We start from the raw sequence: 17,134 nt of genomic DNA, 5'->3' as shown, positions 1-17,134 counted from the left end.
TGGAGAAGTGTATACGCACGAACTTGTTAAACGTAATTTTGTTTGGTAAACGGAGGGGGGAGGGCTGCATATAGTTGGCTGTAGGTGTGTTTGTGTTCTATTGATGATATCTTTTCGGTGAGGTATGTTCGGATGCTTGGTTTGTGATGTGGTTGATTACTTTGTGGATATAGGGACGTCACTATCACGGCATATCGGCTCGACGGCTCTCAAGTGCTTGGGAAATGCTTGTTTACAGAGACCTGTCATAAGTTTGTGTACATACACGGGTTTGCCACTGCTTGGGGTGCCTCGAGAAGCTTTTAAGATTCGAAATCGGGTGTCAAGGTCGATGCAGTAGACATATGGCTGCCTTTTAGCTGACCGACTACCTGCGAGCCGGGGCACCGCTCGCAGTGGTGTCAAGTGAGCAAGATTGGAGCCGAGCAGTGATGAATCCGTGTGCCCAGGCGTATGGCCTGGTGTTGTAGCTAGCCAGCGGGCAAGGTCACACGAGCGGATATTAAGCCTATGGACAGTCAAGAGGCGTGTGATTTGATTCTATCGTTGGCCGTGGATAGCTAAGGGATAAAGATACGAGTATTTCCACTTTGCCTAGCACTTGTCTCGATCGTCTACGAAAACGGATCCGTCCGCGGCTGTGCAGATGCACTGGTTTTGGTCCACGATGCTGATGAGCGCGTTAGCGAACTGGGACTGGTATGATGGGATGTGAGAAGGAACAGAGTATGCTCGAAAAGAAGGGAGTATACGACCAGAGACGGAATGTATCTGAGGAGAACTCAGAAAGAGGTGATGTTCAGAAGATGTTGCACTGGAAGAGACAGAAGAAGCAGTCCATGGGAAAGGGGTGTACTTGAAAAGAGAAGAGTGCTTACTAGGTCTCGCAATGCATTGACAAGCTGGACGATGCTGCTGAAGGCGCTATGGTCACAGTGTTGAAGGTAGACGGGGGCGAGGTGATGGGATTGAGAATTGATGTGGGTGAGTTCTGCACTGCCAATGTGCTGGAGGGGAGGGCGGGTGTGCTTGTCGAGGGTGTGTTGGGCTGGGAGAAGGCAGAGGAGGAGGCAAAGGAGGATGATGAAGAAGACTGTGGAAACGATGCTGATGATAAAGTACCCGAGCCTTGAACATCGTTACTGGATCTGGAAGAACTAGGCGACTCAGGCGTAGCTGAAGAGACGTATGAGCTTGAAGCCGAATATGTCGGCGATGATGCTACTGAAAAGGTGGATATCATTGAGGACGCTGATGGAGCTGATAGGTCCAAGGATACGGTTGACATTGGTGTCGGTCCGCCAGTCATCCACGTCAGGCTGGTGAGTTCGAATAGCACGCTTGGCTCATTGTTGGTGTTTTTGTTGATGCCAGTAAAGGTAGGACAAGGTGGCATACTCGTATCTAGAACGTCGCAGAAATCGTGGAATGAACTGGAAGAAGAGGAGGAAGAAGAAGAACCGGACGAGCTGGACGAGCTTGAAGAAGACGATGCGAACGACGAAGATGTGGAAGAAGGCGTCGTTGTCGATGATATCGAGCTGTCACGGCTTTCTGTAGGCTCAGACGTCGACTGCGGGCTCTCTGATGGCGTGGGCTCATCTTCCGGTCCGTCCTTCAGGCTTTGTGCTGCTTCCGCCACAGCGGCAGCAATAGCATCAATACCTTTACTACCAACATCCAGGCCGGCTCTGACCGCCTCGTCCTCGATAATCCGGGTTATCTTCTCCTGGTTTGTCGCCACATCCAGACCGGCCTTCACGCCAGCCTTGACAGCCGAACTCGCTTTTTTAACAGTGCTTAAAGCGCATCCAACAAGGCTGAAAAGAGTCTTTTTGCAACCGCCGCCGCCGCCACCACCACCTCCGGATTTTGAGGATTTCGAAAGTTTAGCGTAAAGCACACCTAGGATCGTAGCGGTGCTCTCGAATGAGTCGTCGGCGGCTTGGCCTTGCCCATGGTCCATCACGTTGGAGAAATATTGGTTGAGGATATCATGGCTGCTTGATATAGCGCTGGCCACGGCTGCGGCGCTTGATGTAGCTTCCGGGGTCTCGGGGTCTAGAGTTGCGGTCTCGGTGACGGTGATGGGGGGCCCCTGATCTGTGCCAGATGGGACTATTAGGACATTTGTCTGGCTGTTGATTACGGTGGTGACGACTATGGGACTGTCGAAATGCAACTGGCTTGTGGAAGGTGTAAGAGTTGGTGATGGTAGTGGAGCTGTGGGCGCTGTTGTGGAATCGGTGGTAGCGAATTGTCTTGAAAACGACGACGAAGAAAACGACGACGAAGAAAACGACTGTGGTTGAAACTCGCTTTGAGATGTTGGGGAAGAGAGGCTTTGCAAGTTCGAAGTGTATATGTCCGTTCTGGATGAATCACTCAACATGCTTACTGTCGAGGAGAATGAGATAGCACTGGCTGTCGAATAACCAGGTAACATTGAGTCCGAGGATACGTCATCTGAGTAAACCGAGGAAGAAGTAGTAGATGATGAGGTAGGTGTGGAAACTAAGCCGGTACCACTTCCGCTTGGAAGCCCGTTGAAAGATACGCCCATTTGAGGTGCACGAATCACCAAACTCTTGAAAACTGGTGCATCGCCACCGATTCGCAGAAAGCGAGCTTCGCTAGAACGAAGAAATAATCCGAGAACGAATATGGACGTCCACATCTTGAAATGGATGTTGAAGAGAGACATAAATCTACCATTGATTCCAACCTAGTACGCATCCTGAGACTATCCTTTATATCTCCGTTCTTTCAGGATTCTGTTGAAAAACTCTTAAACAAGCATAGTCGTCTTTTTCGAAGCAGGATCTTAGGATTGGCAGCGTATGCTAGCCTATGCTTTATTTAAGTGCATATCCGCCTCCTGAAACTCCTGTTTCAACACCCTAATCTGCACCCTGCCTAACGCATCTGCTCACGTGACCGTATGCCGCAGTGGCTGAGTTCGGCTCAGGCCCGGCTCAGCTTCAGCTCAGCTCTCCTCAGGTCTGCTTACCCTTGCTCACCCTTACTCACCGGCTGTGGCGCAGTCTCAGATATACGTCACTAGAAACTGTCAAGTATTAACGAGGGGCCTCAAATCTGTCCCGTGTCGCGTTGTCGGGGCTGGGGCAAGCGGGCGTCGGGTTCCCTGGCGACGGGATTGGTGCTGGGGAGGCCCGGCACCTTTTCGATAAAAGCGTAATCTCTTCTTTCCACCCTCATCACCGCATTCCCTGTGTCTTCTCTTCACCAGTATTGTCATGGCTGCAACGCGCCGTCGGCCTCGCACCTACGAGCCCTCCGTCACGTGCTACCACATGACCACGGAAGGCACGTCGGCCCGGCCGCTCGCCACCTACACTTCGCGGCCCTGCCTCCGCATCTCCCTTCTCCCTCTTTGTAGGTACCTCGTATAACCACCATAATATACACGTTCCTCGTAAGCTTCCTATTGTGCCGTGACAAGTATCATCACTGCTATTCACGTCCTCGCCTTTATCTGCATTTAATATAAGCCAACATAAGAAATGGAGCAAGACCAGACTCCAAGCGAGAAGCCAGGCCATCCGCCCGCTCAAGCGATCCTCCACGAGTTGCGGACTGCCGAAAACAGCGCTGCCCATTTGCTGCCCAAGTTGCAGTCTATGAAAGAATCCAACTCCCATTTGACGCTCTTAGACGTCGGCGCTGGCTCAGGCACCATCTCTGTGAGTTTCGCCAAGCTCACTACCTGATCTTAACCTCATCTCACCTCCGCGTCCAGCAACCTACACATCAGTCACCATGCATCGGACCAACACAACCAATGTCACAATATTCAACCTCCCCTTTCCAGACGCAGCTACATTCACCTTCACTTCCTCATCGCCACTTTCTCCAAATGCAATTCGCATCGCCATCCCACCCTCAAGCGGCTGGCGCATGCGTTTGCATTGGCACCCTTCCAAAAACCGTGCCGCCGCCTGCGAACGCGTGAGTTGCTTATCAGGTTTTCTGCACGTCTACGTCGCCCAAGGCCTATCCGGCAGCTACGACAAACTTGGTTCCACGGGCATGAGCGTGAAATTTGCGCCCCGCCAGCGCGTAGCATGGAATCGGCTCAAAAAAGATGCTCAAGTTCCGCTCACGGTTGATCTGGTGGCCGATCATGCTCTTTGGCGAAACATCTGTAGCGCCATCCTCGATAGAGATATCTTTCCACAGCTGCGTTCGACACCGTTGTGGTTGAAAGCCTTATTCGCGATCCTGGCTGTTGTGCCCTCCTGGAGGAACGGGCTCCTGAGTCTGATGCTCTGGATTCAACTGCAGACTATCTTCCAGGCCCACGACTTCCATATGTACCATGGCTACATACCAGTAACATGGCCATGGATGTGTCAACCTTTTGGTGGTCGACCGCCAGTTTGGGCGAAGCGCTTGCAATTACAAAGTCTATATTTCATAGCAAGGGCGGTAATGACAACTGCGTATTGGGCTGGGACGCTATTCCTAGGAATGAAGGGGGAGTATGTCGAGTATACGCCCAGTAGAGACCAGTGATTGAGTTGGACTGGAGTGGAGCTGGGTTGGAGTGGATGGAGCGTACATTCTGACGCTATTCGAGTGGATCCGCGATGGGCCGTGGAGCTCCAAAATTAGATGCGCTATATGGCCAAGGGCGTGGTGTTGAGGCTGAGGGCATGCGGCTGGAACGTGGCGCGTCGAATCGGATGCAGAGTTGTAGAGATCTATTCTAGTCCTTAAATTGTTAGCCGTGTCACCAGCTTTTTCGACCAAATCCCCCTGAGTTCTCATCCGTCCTGTATATTCTTATTCTCATCGCTCCTCATTGATTTTTGAAGCTACCCGCATCGCTGCTTTCTAGCATTACTATGGCAGACGACGCTGCCGCCGAGACGCTGCAGTTACCCAGAGGCCGTTAACGGCGATATCTACTACGATCGCGATCTGGCCAAAGATCTTGGCGCACCTATCCTATGATCCTCACACTTACCAACGCTCGCGCGGAACAGTTGGTAGCCTCACGGGCAGCGGAGAATGCGGAGGACATACAATTTGACGTGGCAGTGGCAGGGTGTCGAGGATGGCGATGAGCCTACAGATGATATATAGGCCCTAAATCACGATCTTGCTACATTAAGTTGATAGGCAGTTCCGTTCCTTAATTCATGGATTTTGACAGCGCTAACTTTTTTTTAGGCAATATATCTTACTTCCTTTGGTTAGCGCTAATCTTTTCTGGAGCTCCATGAGGTTTGAGCTGGAGTAGAGTGGATATGAGCTTCAATCCACTCCACTCTAATCTAACTCAATCACTAGTAGAGACCGCAGAGACGAGAAGCGCTAGATATCCTATAGTGGATCAAAGGGACTTAAATATTGGAAGATACTTGCACTGGGAAGACACACCGGAGGCTGTGTTAACATGTAGGCTACTGGCTAGGAGAGTTCAAGAATTACGAGGTTTAACTCTTCTCAATAAGTCACCGGACTCTTACTAGTAAAGTTGAAACTTTTAAAACTATGCAATTCTAAGCCTCTTCCTCTGCTGTCCTTTTCCTGCCTGCCCATCTTCGGTAACGACTTTCGCCAATACAAGTAAAAGGGCAAGGCAGTTAGTAATACCACTGGTGGAATAAATAGAGATGTCGCGATCCGCTATGTGAGACTCTTAGGACGACAGAAGCTGACTTAACTGGCTAGAGGGGTTGAGAGCTAATGGGACAGTCCACTCTCACAATGGACGGAGAATGCACCGTGCATCTCTAAACAGAAAAAAAGCAATTTCCGGGAGTTCCTTAACTCGGATTGCGCACACCAATTGACAATAAGCTTCCAGGAGGGGTGTTAGATAGTAGGGCAGGTCTCGAACCCCGCACTTGCTCCTTCGAGCTCTTCTTTAACGCATGTCTCAGCCATTATCCTCTTTAGGCAGTGTAAATAACAAATATAGCCATAGGGAGCTAGTAATAGGTTTGTAAGGGTTTTTAGGGCGTGCAAGCGAGCGCTGGGACCGGGGCGCTAGGAAGTATATATTATTGTGGTGAGGCAGTGGGCACATACTACTTTAGTACCTAAGCCCGTCTAGGCTAATCCTTTAGGCTAAGCAAGCGGCGAAGCTTTATATAAGTAGGTAGAGAATACAAGTATTGTGGCAGATAAAGTGGCGCAGATCAGCCTTAGGCTTTTTTCTATTAAGGGTAAGTTTACTCGAGAATTAGGGCCCTGAAACTGGGACCTGGCATGCCTACGGGCCCGGAAATGGGCCTTCTAAGGTAGGGTAAGGACCCCAGTCTCAACCCTCCCTGTCGAATCCAGGGCCCAAAACCGGGTTCTAATGAGCTGCTCAATCTCGGCTCAGATGCGCTCAGTCTCGGCTCAGGATGCGCTCACCCAGCACAGCCACAGCTCAGGCTGGAGCATGAGCCGCTTAGGTTCCTGAACGGGAAAGGAAATTGCTTGGGTGCACATTGGGATATTGTATTATCTGTTTTGCGGCGTCGTTTTAATCCTTCGCGGTTGGCCCCGATCCTTATTGCATACATGTCTCGCAAGCTTCTTCAAGGCCGCGGTATTCCTACGGCGTCGTCAATGCGGCGTCGTTGCCCTACGCCGCTTCCCGGTCTCCAGCCACGTCCTGGCGAACGGCGAGTGAGCCTGCCAGATAAGTCACGATTGAGATTTCGTAGAATTCTATCCTACTAAAGCATCGTTCTAATTGCCGCTTGGTCTATAAGGTTTTAAGTCCTGGTAATAACGTTCCTTGTCTACTCGGATTCTGGAAGTGGTGCGGTAATTTCATCGATGCGCGCCATCTTTGTTCTTCGCCGTACGAGCACTGCCATGTTTCAACTCATGAGACGTGAGCCTAAGAAGCCGTTGGGAGAGCCCGACATTATCATGTTGCCACTGGTTCAAAGATTAGTGGTTGAACCTTGCAAGGAAGCTTTGGAGACTTCAACAATCTGGCGTGAACTCCAAATAAGGAGTGCATTATTCCAGGGCTTGTATGTGAGGAATAATCCTTTGAATGGCTAATAATAGATCATTGACACTGGTTGAAGAGATCATGCGTCCAGCGAGGCGGTTTCGTAGGATAACGAGCAAAGCCGATTCGCGTATACTCTTCCAGGATTCTACGACTACCATAGTAGAATCCAGAGGGATCCAAGAGCATTCTTTCTATGAATAGTAACTTTCACAATTAATCATGAAAGGGCAACGTGGTCTAGTTGCAACTACAAGTGTGCCTGAATTCCCTCAGAAGTGAACGGAGCTACCGAGGCTGTCTATATTCAAGACCTCCAATCTCTGTCGACTATCGTAAAGTACATACCGGTTTCTGTGTATGTGCAATGGCCTTCCGAAACTGGACCATTCTCCTCAATATTCTTATATGCCTCAATTTCCTACCACTTGCTCATTCTTACATTGCGATTGATGAGGTGAGCTGTACAGCTGATCAAAGATCCCATATTGCCACTGCGATACTAGAGCTTTGGAAGCTCACCGAAAACGCACACACCAGTTTCAAGAAGCCGCAAGATGCGTGGGTACTAAAAATGTTCAGGGGTGAATCAGCTTCGAATATGGGACAAGAGGCGGAATGGGTCCAGAGTCAGTACCACCCTGGGTCCTCATTCACACTTTTCCTAACTGAGAATTGCTCAAGGTCATTACCAGATGATAATCGAGATGTTTAGGCCAGGGGATACTATAACTCTATTCTGTAGCGATACGCATCTCGAACAAGTCAAAGGCCCTTTCGGCGTGACGGATCCATGGGATCGTGTTCGAGCGCAACCAATCGAGCTGCCAAACGGAAAGGTCTGGGATGACTGGCAAAACTGCAAGGATAGCAAAAAGCTGGCATACACGCTAGTCTCTACTAACGACATCATTCTTTGTCCCGATATGTTGGCCGAGTCAGAGAACAATCTTATCGAGTATCAGGACACTCCTTCTAAGCTGAGGCGATTCATGGTCGACGACTTGGATCAAACTCTTCCGAGGGCCCAGTACGAGGCGGACGTAATGAGCAAGATCAACTCCGCCAATTATGATAGGATTGATATCATATTTGGCAGATCGCTAGCTGGTGTCATCATGCATGAACTCTTTCACACTAAGGGTGGTGGAAAATGTGAGTATACCATACGGTCATACCCGCCGAGCTTCTTTGATGTCTTTTTCGAGCCTTAAGCTGATCTGTGAAGTCTCCGACTACGACGCCCCAAACGGTCCTGGTGGACTCTCATACTGCTGGAATGGATGTAGGGATCTGACGAAAATGGGGTTAGAAGGCTTGACCAAGGCAATCTCGAACCCGGACAGTTATCGATGGTACGCTATAGCGACCTTCATTCCAGGCATTGATTGGTCCGAACAGATTGCGATGCAGGTTGAGGCAGTGAAAAAGCTTCACGAGAAATTGGCTGAGCTGGAAAGCCCCGAAGTACGACGCAGATACCTTGCTGGCTGGAAGTATTCGTAATTCTGTAATGCAAGCGTATTTCTTCTAAGCTACAGAGAGAATGTGTTCCTATACGCGGAGTGTGTGCATACTATGGCTCATGATCTGTAAGGGTGGTTGCGGCAAGGGAGTTTTAGAACACGTTTTACTATGTTACGTTTGAGGGCATAATGGGTAGATTTATACATATCTTGGAAGCTATGGAGCTTTCTCAACGTCTGGTATATTTGGTAAAAACAAGGGATAGGATACAATAATACCACCAATCAGATGCATACTTGGTAGTTAACGTCGCTTCGCTCCGCCCCGCCGTCCTCGCCGCTCACGCCCTTGGCCGCTCCTTTCATCCATGTATTATCTAGACTCGAGCTCTCTCATTTATCGTTCGTTTCTTTTTGACGGCAACATGCCTCTGCAACTCTGACCATTGCTTAGTTCATTTCATACCTCAAACGGGCTTGTTCTTCGATATGCCTCTGAACTCGTCCCCCGTCCTTCCACCAGAGCTCGTCTCTTTGATTTTCGAACATGTACGGATCAAGCCCTTAGCATAAATGTACTTCTACTAATATTCTCTTTGAATAGCTGCTCATTACAGATCCTGCCGCTGTGCGTACGGCGAGCTTATGTAATCATCAGTACCGCGATACAGCCCTACCACTGATCTACCGTTCTGTCAAGCTTGACTACGGCGACGAATCTCTGACTAGGGCGAGACGTTTCCTAGAAGAGCTTCTTGCTAATGACGGTGACCGGGCTAGACACGTCCAGAATGTTCTCGTTGGTTCCTGGGAATTCATAAAGCCGCCTTTTCTAGAGGGCCTCATCATTAAGCTCTTACAAACCGTGAAGAAGCTCGTCTCTTTTACGTTGAGAGCCCATATAATCCCGGCACCGAAGAGTAGATGCTAATGTTTGATGTAAACAGATGGAACATCCGATGGCTTATACCAATGCCGATTGTACAAGAACTCAACACCCGCTGGCCTCATTGCCACCTAATTATCAACTCTTTCAATGGACATGGAGGTGATAGCGTCGACGCTCTCCTCGATTCGCCTTGCCTCCACTCCTTGAAGGCTTCCTTCTGGGATTGTGGGCACGCCCACCCCCAAAACATCATCGACATTCTCAAATCGTCTCCTAACCTCCGAGCCTTCGAGTTCAGAGAAAGCGGAGATACGGGCTTGCGTCCAGTACCCAAATCTGTGGGTCCATATCGCTTGCAACCAGGCGAGACGTTGCCTCCTCTCGTCCGACTTGTTCTTGTCGGATATCGAATGGCCGACTATAGGTCGTGGTACCGGGGCGCTTCAAATGACACCGAAGCGCCGGAAATATGGGCAAATGCCGCAGATTGGTCACATTTGAAACATCTAACTCTCGAAGACTGCTGGAACGGTCAGGATTACTTGCATTTCTTAGATGCCTTGAGCGGCCGAACGCCCGCGCTGCGCAAATTTGTTTGGAAGGGTGGAACTCAGTTGCCTCACTCAGCGCATAACCATCCATACGCCACACACTTGAGCAGGTTTATTGATCAACTCGAAGCTCTGGAAGTTTTAGACATCGAGAATGTCTACTTTGGCGACGTGGCGCAGGAGATCTACCGTCATGCAGCAACTCTTCGCTCCTTTAGATTCCATCGTCTAGAATCCTCAGTCGGAGAGGACGAGACCCGATCGCTTTCGACGAGTCAGCTATTAGGGTTAGTAAATACGCTTGCAGAGCTAGAGACATTGACGTTGGATATAGATCTCCATACCGCATAGGTAAGCCGCTCATCAGCTAATAGATATCTTATCGAAGGCGATTCTAACACCAGTTCTGCAATCAAAAGCCACCCCACGGCTTGCTAGATCTCTATCAACTCCCAAAACTCCAACACCTTGAAATCTACACTAACGTTCGTGACCTCCACTCGCCGTCCTTGGAGCCAACATGGTGCGCCCGCTTATACCGCTTCCTTCAAACACACAAGCGCGGCTGCGCTCTTCGAACCTTTACAATCAAGGTGGGGGACTGGGAGTCTGTAGCTCTCAACAGGGAGCTGGTAGACCTACCCGAAATCCTCTCCAAGCTGTTCCTCTTCAAATTCCAGGAAGCGAAACCCGCTACGGAACGCGTTGCAACAGCTTCTTCTAAGCGAACGATGGTTATTGATGGCGTGAAGGTGGAGTCTGAGAGCAAGAAGGACCTGCAGCGGATATGGAAGGAGCATGACGTGAAACGAGATCTGGGAATGCCGTATTCGAAAGAAGTCCTTAAATCGACGTGGGACCTGCCTCGAAGCGGGTTTTACGAGTGGCCTTTGGAAGGGTCGGATGTCTCACCTCGCAGAGTGCTCTTTCGCAAGATAGTTCGTGGGAGCGAATGAGGAACTATACCTTTGTACGACCAAGACAGAAGTTTGGGCACTCCTTGCGACTGCTTAGGATATCTTGATAGGCTTTTAAAACTCCAAGTACGATGTAAAGTCTAGCGCAGTGGAAATTAGACTACCTTTTGATGGAGGTATTATTTGTGGGCTAGGGTATTCCTGACAGTGGTTTCGAGCGAGCAAGATTGGAGCCACAGCAGTGACATATCCGTGTGCCTAAACCTATGACCAAGTACTGTATTCTAGGTACGGTTGATTTCTGGCTATGTCGTGGCTCACAGGCGGCGTCGCTCAGAAGTCTTGTAAAGTTGTCTAGGTACCACTATTTTGTAAAAGGGAAGAAATATACGAAAGTGTAGAGGAAGTAGTAGGAGACGAAGAAAGAGACTTTGCTGTCAACAGCCTAATGCGGCACTAGACATTCACTACGAAAGAAGCATAACACCCGTTATAACCCTCCAAAACTCCACTCGCAAATCTTCATCATCGCACACACCCCTTACTTACAATGCCTTGCCATAAATATCCGTACACTTCCCTGCCGCTATTGGTGGCACTCCTTACTAATGAAAACCGGTGATAGCGGAGCGGCTACGTTTCCGATTTGCGTACATCTAGCTGACGCTGTCTGGAGTAACCTCGCGAGTCTACTTGTTCTCCAAAATGCCGAACTTTTTCATCATTCGGAATGCTGAAAACACTATGAAGCTCCTCACACAGCGGTAAACCAGTGTACGGATTTCTATGACGAGGCATTGTACTCCTCAGGCAGGCTCGAGGTCAGAAAGAACACTCCAAAAGGTCGAGGTCGATCCAGACTCTGCTTGAGGAGCTGGCCTGACAGTGATGTCCTCTTCCACTTCTCCCACATCTTCAGACTCGGACTTGCAAGTCCTAGACTGCTCGTCGACAGATTCGTCCTCTTGTGATATAAGACGCCAAGCTATTCGACCCCTCTTCTACAGACTCCTCTTCCTCAATGTCAGAAGTGTAGTCGCTCTCCCCTCCAGAATCCAAATCCTCCTCGTATGGCTCAGAGTCAGACTCCTCGTCAGACTCTTCATAGTCCTCATCCTCATCTTCATCATACTCCTCCTCAACCTCGAGGTCAGAAAGTACGCTCCAAAAGTTTTGGGTACAACCACCGGAGCTCCTGTTCTCCTTCTTTCCTTTTTTCCGACCAGGGCAATAGACAGATCGTTCCAGCACAGTCGTCGAGTCCTGCCTTCTAGCCAATCCCCACCCAATCACATTCACCGTCACCTTACCGCACGTCTTCCGCCACAGCTTCGCCGACCCGCGCTGCACGAGCACCAGCGGTTCCTTGTCGTAGTCTAGAAGGCGTTCCCGCTGGTCGTTCCCGGCGACCGGGTGCGAGAAGTCTAGTGTCACGGTGTCGGTGTTGGCGGGGAGTCGCTCGAGCTGCGCCAGCCAGGCTTTGCAGTACCCTCGCGTCTTGGTCGGGCCTGGCGTCTTGAACGGGTCCACGTACTCTGGGATCCAGAGGCTGAAGCCGTAGAAGATGTTGAGGTGGAAGTTTCGTGGGAACGTTGGGAGGGGCGCGACGTCTGGAATAAGGGGAAGGAGAGCCGAGAGGGCTTCGAAAGTGCAGACTTCGAGGAGAATTTGGTGGGAGAGCACGGAGAGGGACTCGGAGCGGATCTGGTAAGAGACGGAGAGGAGGGGGATGGGTTGGTAGGAGTGCTCCTCGGTCTCGTTGAATGGGTAGGGCGCTTTTGGGTACAGTCCGACCGGTGTGACTTGGCGGCCGTCACGCGGGTCCCAGGAGATGGGGAGCGCGTACGCTTCTGGGAGGGCGAAGAAGAGAATTTTGTCACGGAGCTCTTGAGGTATTGCCAAGAGGATACAAGGAGCTTCTGGAGTAGGGCCGTCCATGGTGGCGTTGTTGGCCATGGTGCAAGGAAGAAGGAGGGGAGCGCTACGGACGGTGTAGGAACGAGGAAACGGCTGGAGAACTACGGGGTTTTATAGGGCGGGAGATTCCATTTTCGAGGAATGCAGTGGGCCGTCTTTCTGTTGGCGAGCTGCATGTGGTGTAACACAGCAAACTCTAAAGTACCTACGCTCTGTTGTCACGGCCCATGGATGGTGCGTTTCTTCAACCATGGCTTTCGATCGATGCAAAGGCGGGTACGGGCCAATAGTGTTGTCTAGGTTTGGCTCCTGCACCGTACTCTAGCCTGGTACTGCTGTAAACGCTGCCACGGGTTGTAAGGCTTACAGAAACACTGTCGCTGCAGTTTATCCCGAAACCAGGCTGGAGGTAGCTGTCTATGAAGCGAAGGCTTATTGGCTCTTACGTGGCACCACAAGGCAGCTCGCCGACTGCTTGAACTCGGTCACAAATGACGGCCCAATGAACTTGCACAAGAAGCAAAATCACGTGATTTGAACAGCTGGGTGAGATTCACCCTGCATATATGTGGGGCATTCCCCCTGTCAATTTCTCTCGCTTTCTCTCCCTCCTCCAACCAAGACTATTCATCTTTGTTCTTTCTCTGATTCTTCCAGAGCAATGGCCAACAACGACTCTATGTTTAATGCGCATGCTTCACGAGATCTGCTGACTACACTCCCCAAAGAACTGCGAGATAGAATTCTTTTCTTCGCCCTTCCGAAAGTATACACATTGCCAATCTATTGGTCTAACAGGGGTGTCTAACTTCCAAAGTGGCACTCGCAGTAGTGGATCCGAGTTACTAAATTTGTCGCTAATCCAACCCAGTACCAAGGCTTACGCAGTATTCTAGATATTAGGCTACCTTTTAACTGGCCGGCTACCTGATGTCTGGGCTGCTCCTGACAATGGTTTTGAACCGGCAAGAGCCGAACTCAAGCACTGCTATACTCGTGTGCCCAGATTTATGGCTTAGTATTGTACTTTCTTATGTTAATCATCCCTAATCCACCAAGCCTTCTGACGCTCAGCATCCCATTGCTGCGGTAGCCAATGTGTCGAATCCACTCCGTCCTCCGATCTATACGGTAGCTCCGCATAGCGCTCCCCAATTCTTTCTCTAGTCTTCCGCATCTCAGCCACTGCATTCCTCGTGGAATATGCACTCTCTAATTCATCACGAAACCACCGTCCTTCTGTACCTCCTCTATCCGGAACCCTCTCTAGTGCATCCAAAACGTTCATTAGGACCTTCCAATATAGCTCAAATTGATAGAGAAGCTTGAATCCGGATTCAGAAGCGGAGCACGCGCAGGATTTATCCCATAAATGCGAGGCGTACTCCAATGCCTCCTCCGTAGGGATTAGGTCTAGATTCTGAGTCTCGAGTCCGTAATTGGCCAGAAAATGCATGCGCTCGGCGAGGAAGTAGTTTCGGCCGCTCATGCCGTCAGCTTCAGACATGTGGAAGGGCAGGCGGAGGAGACCCCGGCCGTCTTGATCTCGGACGTTTACGTCTGCGCCAGCTTCTATGAGGAGGCGTGCATAGCGAAGCGAGCCGCATGACTGAAGCGAACCGCATGAGATAGCTGCCTGCAATGCTGTCTCCCCGTCGTAATTGCGGACCTCGAGGTCAGGTGTACGGGAGATGACACGCGCCCAAGTCCCGGCGTAGTCTTTTGTGAGTTCTATGCCTTGGTGTATGGGAAAGTTACCATGCGAGTCCCATTCCGTGTACTCACCTCCCTCTTCTCTCGTATTGATATCGACCCCGTAGTCGAGGAGGTGCTCTGACTTCTTTGGGTGAGTAATTTGTATCATTGTCTCGAATAGAGGTAAGACTCGTTCGGCATGAGGAATAGCAGGCCCCTGGCAATTGGGGTCGGCGCCCCGCTTCAAGAGCTCGAGAACTACGCTGGATGGGAACTCGGGATCAAAACAGGCTGTGTATAGCACAGTAGTCAGGCGCTTACCATGGGTGCTGTGCATAATCTGCGTAGTAGTTTGAGGTGGTTGCCAGTGAATGTCAGCCCCGGCTTCAGCAAGGAGCCTCAGAATGTCACCATTCCTGGCGCGGAAGGTAAAAGGCACAGCGGTAGGTGGGTTGTACTCAGGATCGAGTACAATGGCCGATGCGCCCATGGGATCTGCGCCTAGAAGCAGCAAAATCCGGAACACTTGGAGCTCTTCCTCGCTCACAGCCCATCCACATTCACACCAATCTCCGTGTCCGCACTTGGGCTCGGGGAGTTCATCGAGCTTCTGCGGTACGCGGTCCAGATAGATTCCGAGGATTCGTGTTACCTGGTCTGTATTCAAGGGTGTGGGTCCATTAATGGCGTACTCGAACAGCTTGTTCATGACATCAAAAGGGGCCCATTTAGTAGCCCACTGTAATGCTGACCAGTTGCCATTCCCTTCAATTCCAGCGATGTTGTGGCGGAGGAGGTAATCCACGAGGTGATGACGCTTATACACGAGTGCGTATTCCAGGGTCGCCCCCTCATTCTCATCAAGGGGTCTAGCTAGACCACCATATCCGTCATCTTTATCATGCAGCAAGCCCTCGGGCCTCCACGATAGAGCGCGTTTGTGAAGCTCATTTTGTAGGCGCATATTGAGCAAAGAATGAGTTCTGATAAGGTGGCCTAGATCCTCATTTTTGCAGTAGCTAGCGACCTCTAGATGGAGCTCGATAGGAATTGAGAGGAGTGACATTTTGGTGGTGGAGATTGGGTGGTGGTGGTGGCAGGAGAAGAGGTGTATGTGATTGGAATTTATAGAATCATAGTGCCAGAGGGTCTTTTATATGCGCAGCTAGGGGGGCTCCAGCGCCGTCAGACATGGCCTGGTGAATGGTCAGGCTTGTGAAAACTGTCGTTTCACTGTTTCTGATAGCCTACAGGGTGACCTCAGGCGGTGCCAGGCAAGTGTATACAAGCCTAGAGTGAGGGTGTATCACATTTTACGAACCTTGGAAAGAGAATCACAGAATCATGATTGCAAGGGGCGGTGAATAGAGAGGGTTCGAAAAGGAGGCATAAATCTGGGTGGAGCCTTTTACAGTGTTTCGTCAAAGGAATCCGCACAGTTTCCTGCCACTGCACGTGGTTCCTCATACTGTTTTTAAAATTCTAAAAATGAACAAAGTTCAGCCGTTCCCGCCACAAAACCAAACCCGAAAGCACATCCAGCAAGAAGCCCCTACCGCCAAATCACATGACCACTGCAATGAATCAACATGCAGATTTCAACCCCATTCCCTATGCTCCGTCATTCATCCATGGGTCTAGGTTTTCAAAGCGTCGGACACGGTTGATATCAGGCTACCTCTTGACTGTCCGGCTACTCATCAACCGAGGCGCCCCTAACAGCGGTGCAAAGCTTCCAAGGTAGCACTCACGCAGTGGTAGATCTGTGTGTCTAGGCTTTTGAAGTGTTAGACACGATGTAAGGGGAACCACAATCGATATCAGGCTATGTCTTAACTAACGAGCTACTCATCAGCTGAGCTACCCCTGACAGTAGTATATAGCTTCCAAAGTAACACCTACGCAGTAACAGATCCACGTGTTTAGGTTTTTAAAGCGCTAGAAATAATATAAAAAGAAATAAAGTTGATATCAGGCTACCTCTTAACTGTCCGGCTACTTATCAGCCAGGGCACCCCTAACAGCTGTGTAAAGCTTCCAAAATATCACTTACGCAGTGATAAATCCATGTGTCTAGGTTTTTCAAGCGCTAGATACAATGTAAAGGAATACGCAGTCAATATCAGGCTTCATCGTGACTGCCCGGCGACTCGTCAGCCGGGGCACCCCTAACAGTAGTATATAGCTTCCAAAATAACACCTAAGCAGTAGAAAATCCACGTGTATAGGTTATTGAAGCGCTAGAAACGATGTAAAGGAATACACAGTCGATATCAGGCTTCATCGTGACTGCCCAGCGACTCATTAGCTGGGCTACTCCTGACAGTGGTGTCAAGCTTCCAAATGCGGCACTTACGCAGTGTTATATCCATGTATTAAGGTTTTTGAAGCGCTGAAGACAATGTAAAGAGATATGCAGTCGATATCAGGCCACCTCTTGACCGACTAGCTGCTCATCAGCTGGGTTACCCCCTACAGTGGCATCTAGCTCTCAAACGGCGGCACTCGAGCAGGGCATATCCGTCTACCTAGACACAAGACCTCACAGCATGAACATTTCAAAGATGGTGGAGATAGTAACTTCCTTTCAAAGACTTTTTCATAACTTTTTGACTAGTATTACAGGTCTCCGCAGACTTCCCCACCCCTTCACTCACCCTCCACGACATTCAGGGAGAATCATTCCACGGCGCTCTCGGCGTGGTCCTGATGCC

The 17,134-nt window shown here is 50.1% G+C and overlaps 6 protein-coding genes across 6 annotated transcripts; 3 read left to right on the top strand and 3 right to left on the bottom strand.

Annotated features, from left to right (window-relative positions):
• Positions 1–594: 594 nt before the first annotated feature.
• On the bottom strand, positions 595–2,677 carry BDZ99DRAFT_569977 (uncharacterized protein; the record flags this gene model as incomplete). Its single annotated transcript, XM_033727944.1, has 2 exons — positions 595–670; positions 879–2,677. 2 exons carry the CDS (start codon positions 2,675–2,677, stop codon positions 595–597), a joined length of 1,875 nt encoding a protein of 624 aa, XP_033577592.1.
• A 729-nt stretch (positions 2,678–3,406) lies between these two features.
• BDZ99DRAFT_569976 (uncharacterized protein) lies at positions 3,407–4,761 on the top strand. The gene is made up of 2 exons (XM_033727943.1): positions 3,407–3,704; positions 3,761–4,761. The coding sequence occupies exon 2, from the start codon at positions 3,781–3,783 to the stop codon at positions 4,534–4,536; it is 756 nt and encodes a 251-aa protein (XP_033577591.1). The 5' UTR covers positions 3,407–3,704; positions 3,761–3,780; the 3' UTR covers positions 4,537–4,761.
• Positions 4,762–7,352: 2,591 nt separating this feature from the next.
• Positions 7,353–8,491, top strand: BDZ99DRAFT_475544 (uncharacterized protein; the record flags this gene model as incomplete). The annotated part of the gene is made up of 3 exons (XM_033721997.1): positions 7,353–7,614; positions 7,670–8,140; positions 8,214–8,491. The coding sequence occupies 3 exons, from the start codon at positions 7,353–7,355 to the stop codon at positions 8,489–8,491; spliced, it is 1,011 nt and encodes a 336-aa protein (XP_033577590.1).
• A 731-nt stretch (positions 8,492–9,222) lies between these two features.
• Positions 9,223–10,466, top strand: BDZ99DRAFT_285980 (uncharacterized protein). Its single transcript, XM_033714053.1, has 2 exons — positions 9,223–10,242; positions 10,311–10,466. The coding sequence occupies exon 1, from the start codon at positions 9,376–9,378 to the stop codon at positions 10,240–10,242; it is 867 nt and encodes a 288-aa protein (XP_033577589.1). The 5' UTR covers positions 9,223–9,375; the 3' UTR covers positions 10,311–10,466.
• Positions 10,467–11,335: 869 nt separating this feature from the next.
• Positions 11,336–12,764, bottom strand: BDZ99DRAFT_560847 (uncharacterized protein; the record flags this gene model as incomplete). Its single annotated transcript, XM_033727300.1, has 1 exon — positions 11,336–12,764. One exon carries the CDS (start codon positions 12,762–12,764, stop codon positions 11,745–11,747), a length of 1,020 nt encoding a protein of 339 aa, XP_033577588.1. The 3' UTR covers positions 11,336–11,744.
• Positions 12,765–13,761: 997 nt separating this feature from the next.
• On the bottom strand, positions 13,762–15,486 carry BDZ99DRAFT_519319 (uncharacterized protein; the record flags this gene model as incomplete). The annotated part of the gene is made up of 1 exon (XM_033725403.1): positions 13,762–15,486. One exon carries the CDS (start codon positions 15,484–15,486, stop codon positions 13,762–13,764), a length of 1,725 nt encoding a protein of 574 aa, XP_033577587.1.
• Between the last annotated feature and the right edge of the window lie 1,648 nt (positions 15,487–17,134).

Source organism: Mytilinidion resinicola (assembly GCF_010093595.1).
Source record: "Mytilinidion resinicola strain CBS 304.34 unplaced genomic scaffold BDZ99scaffold_8, whole genome shotgun sequence".
Lineage (NCBI taxonomy): Eukaryota > Fungi > Ascomycota > Dothideomycetes > Mytilinidiales > Mytilinidiaceae > Mytilinidion > Mytilinidion resinicola.
This window is presented reverse-complemented; position numbering and strand designations above follow the sequence as displayed.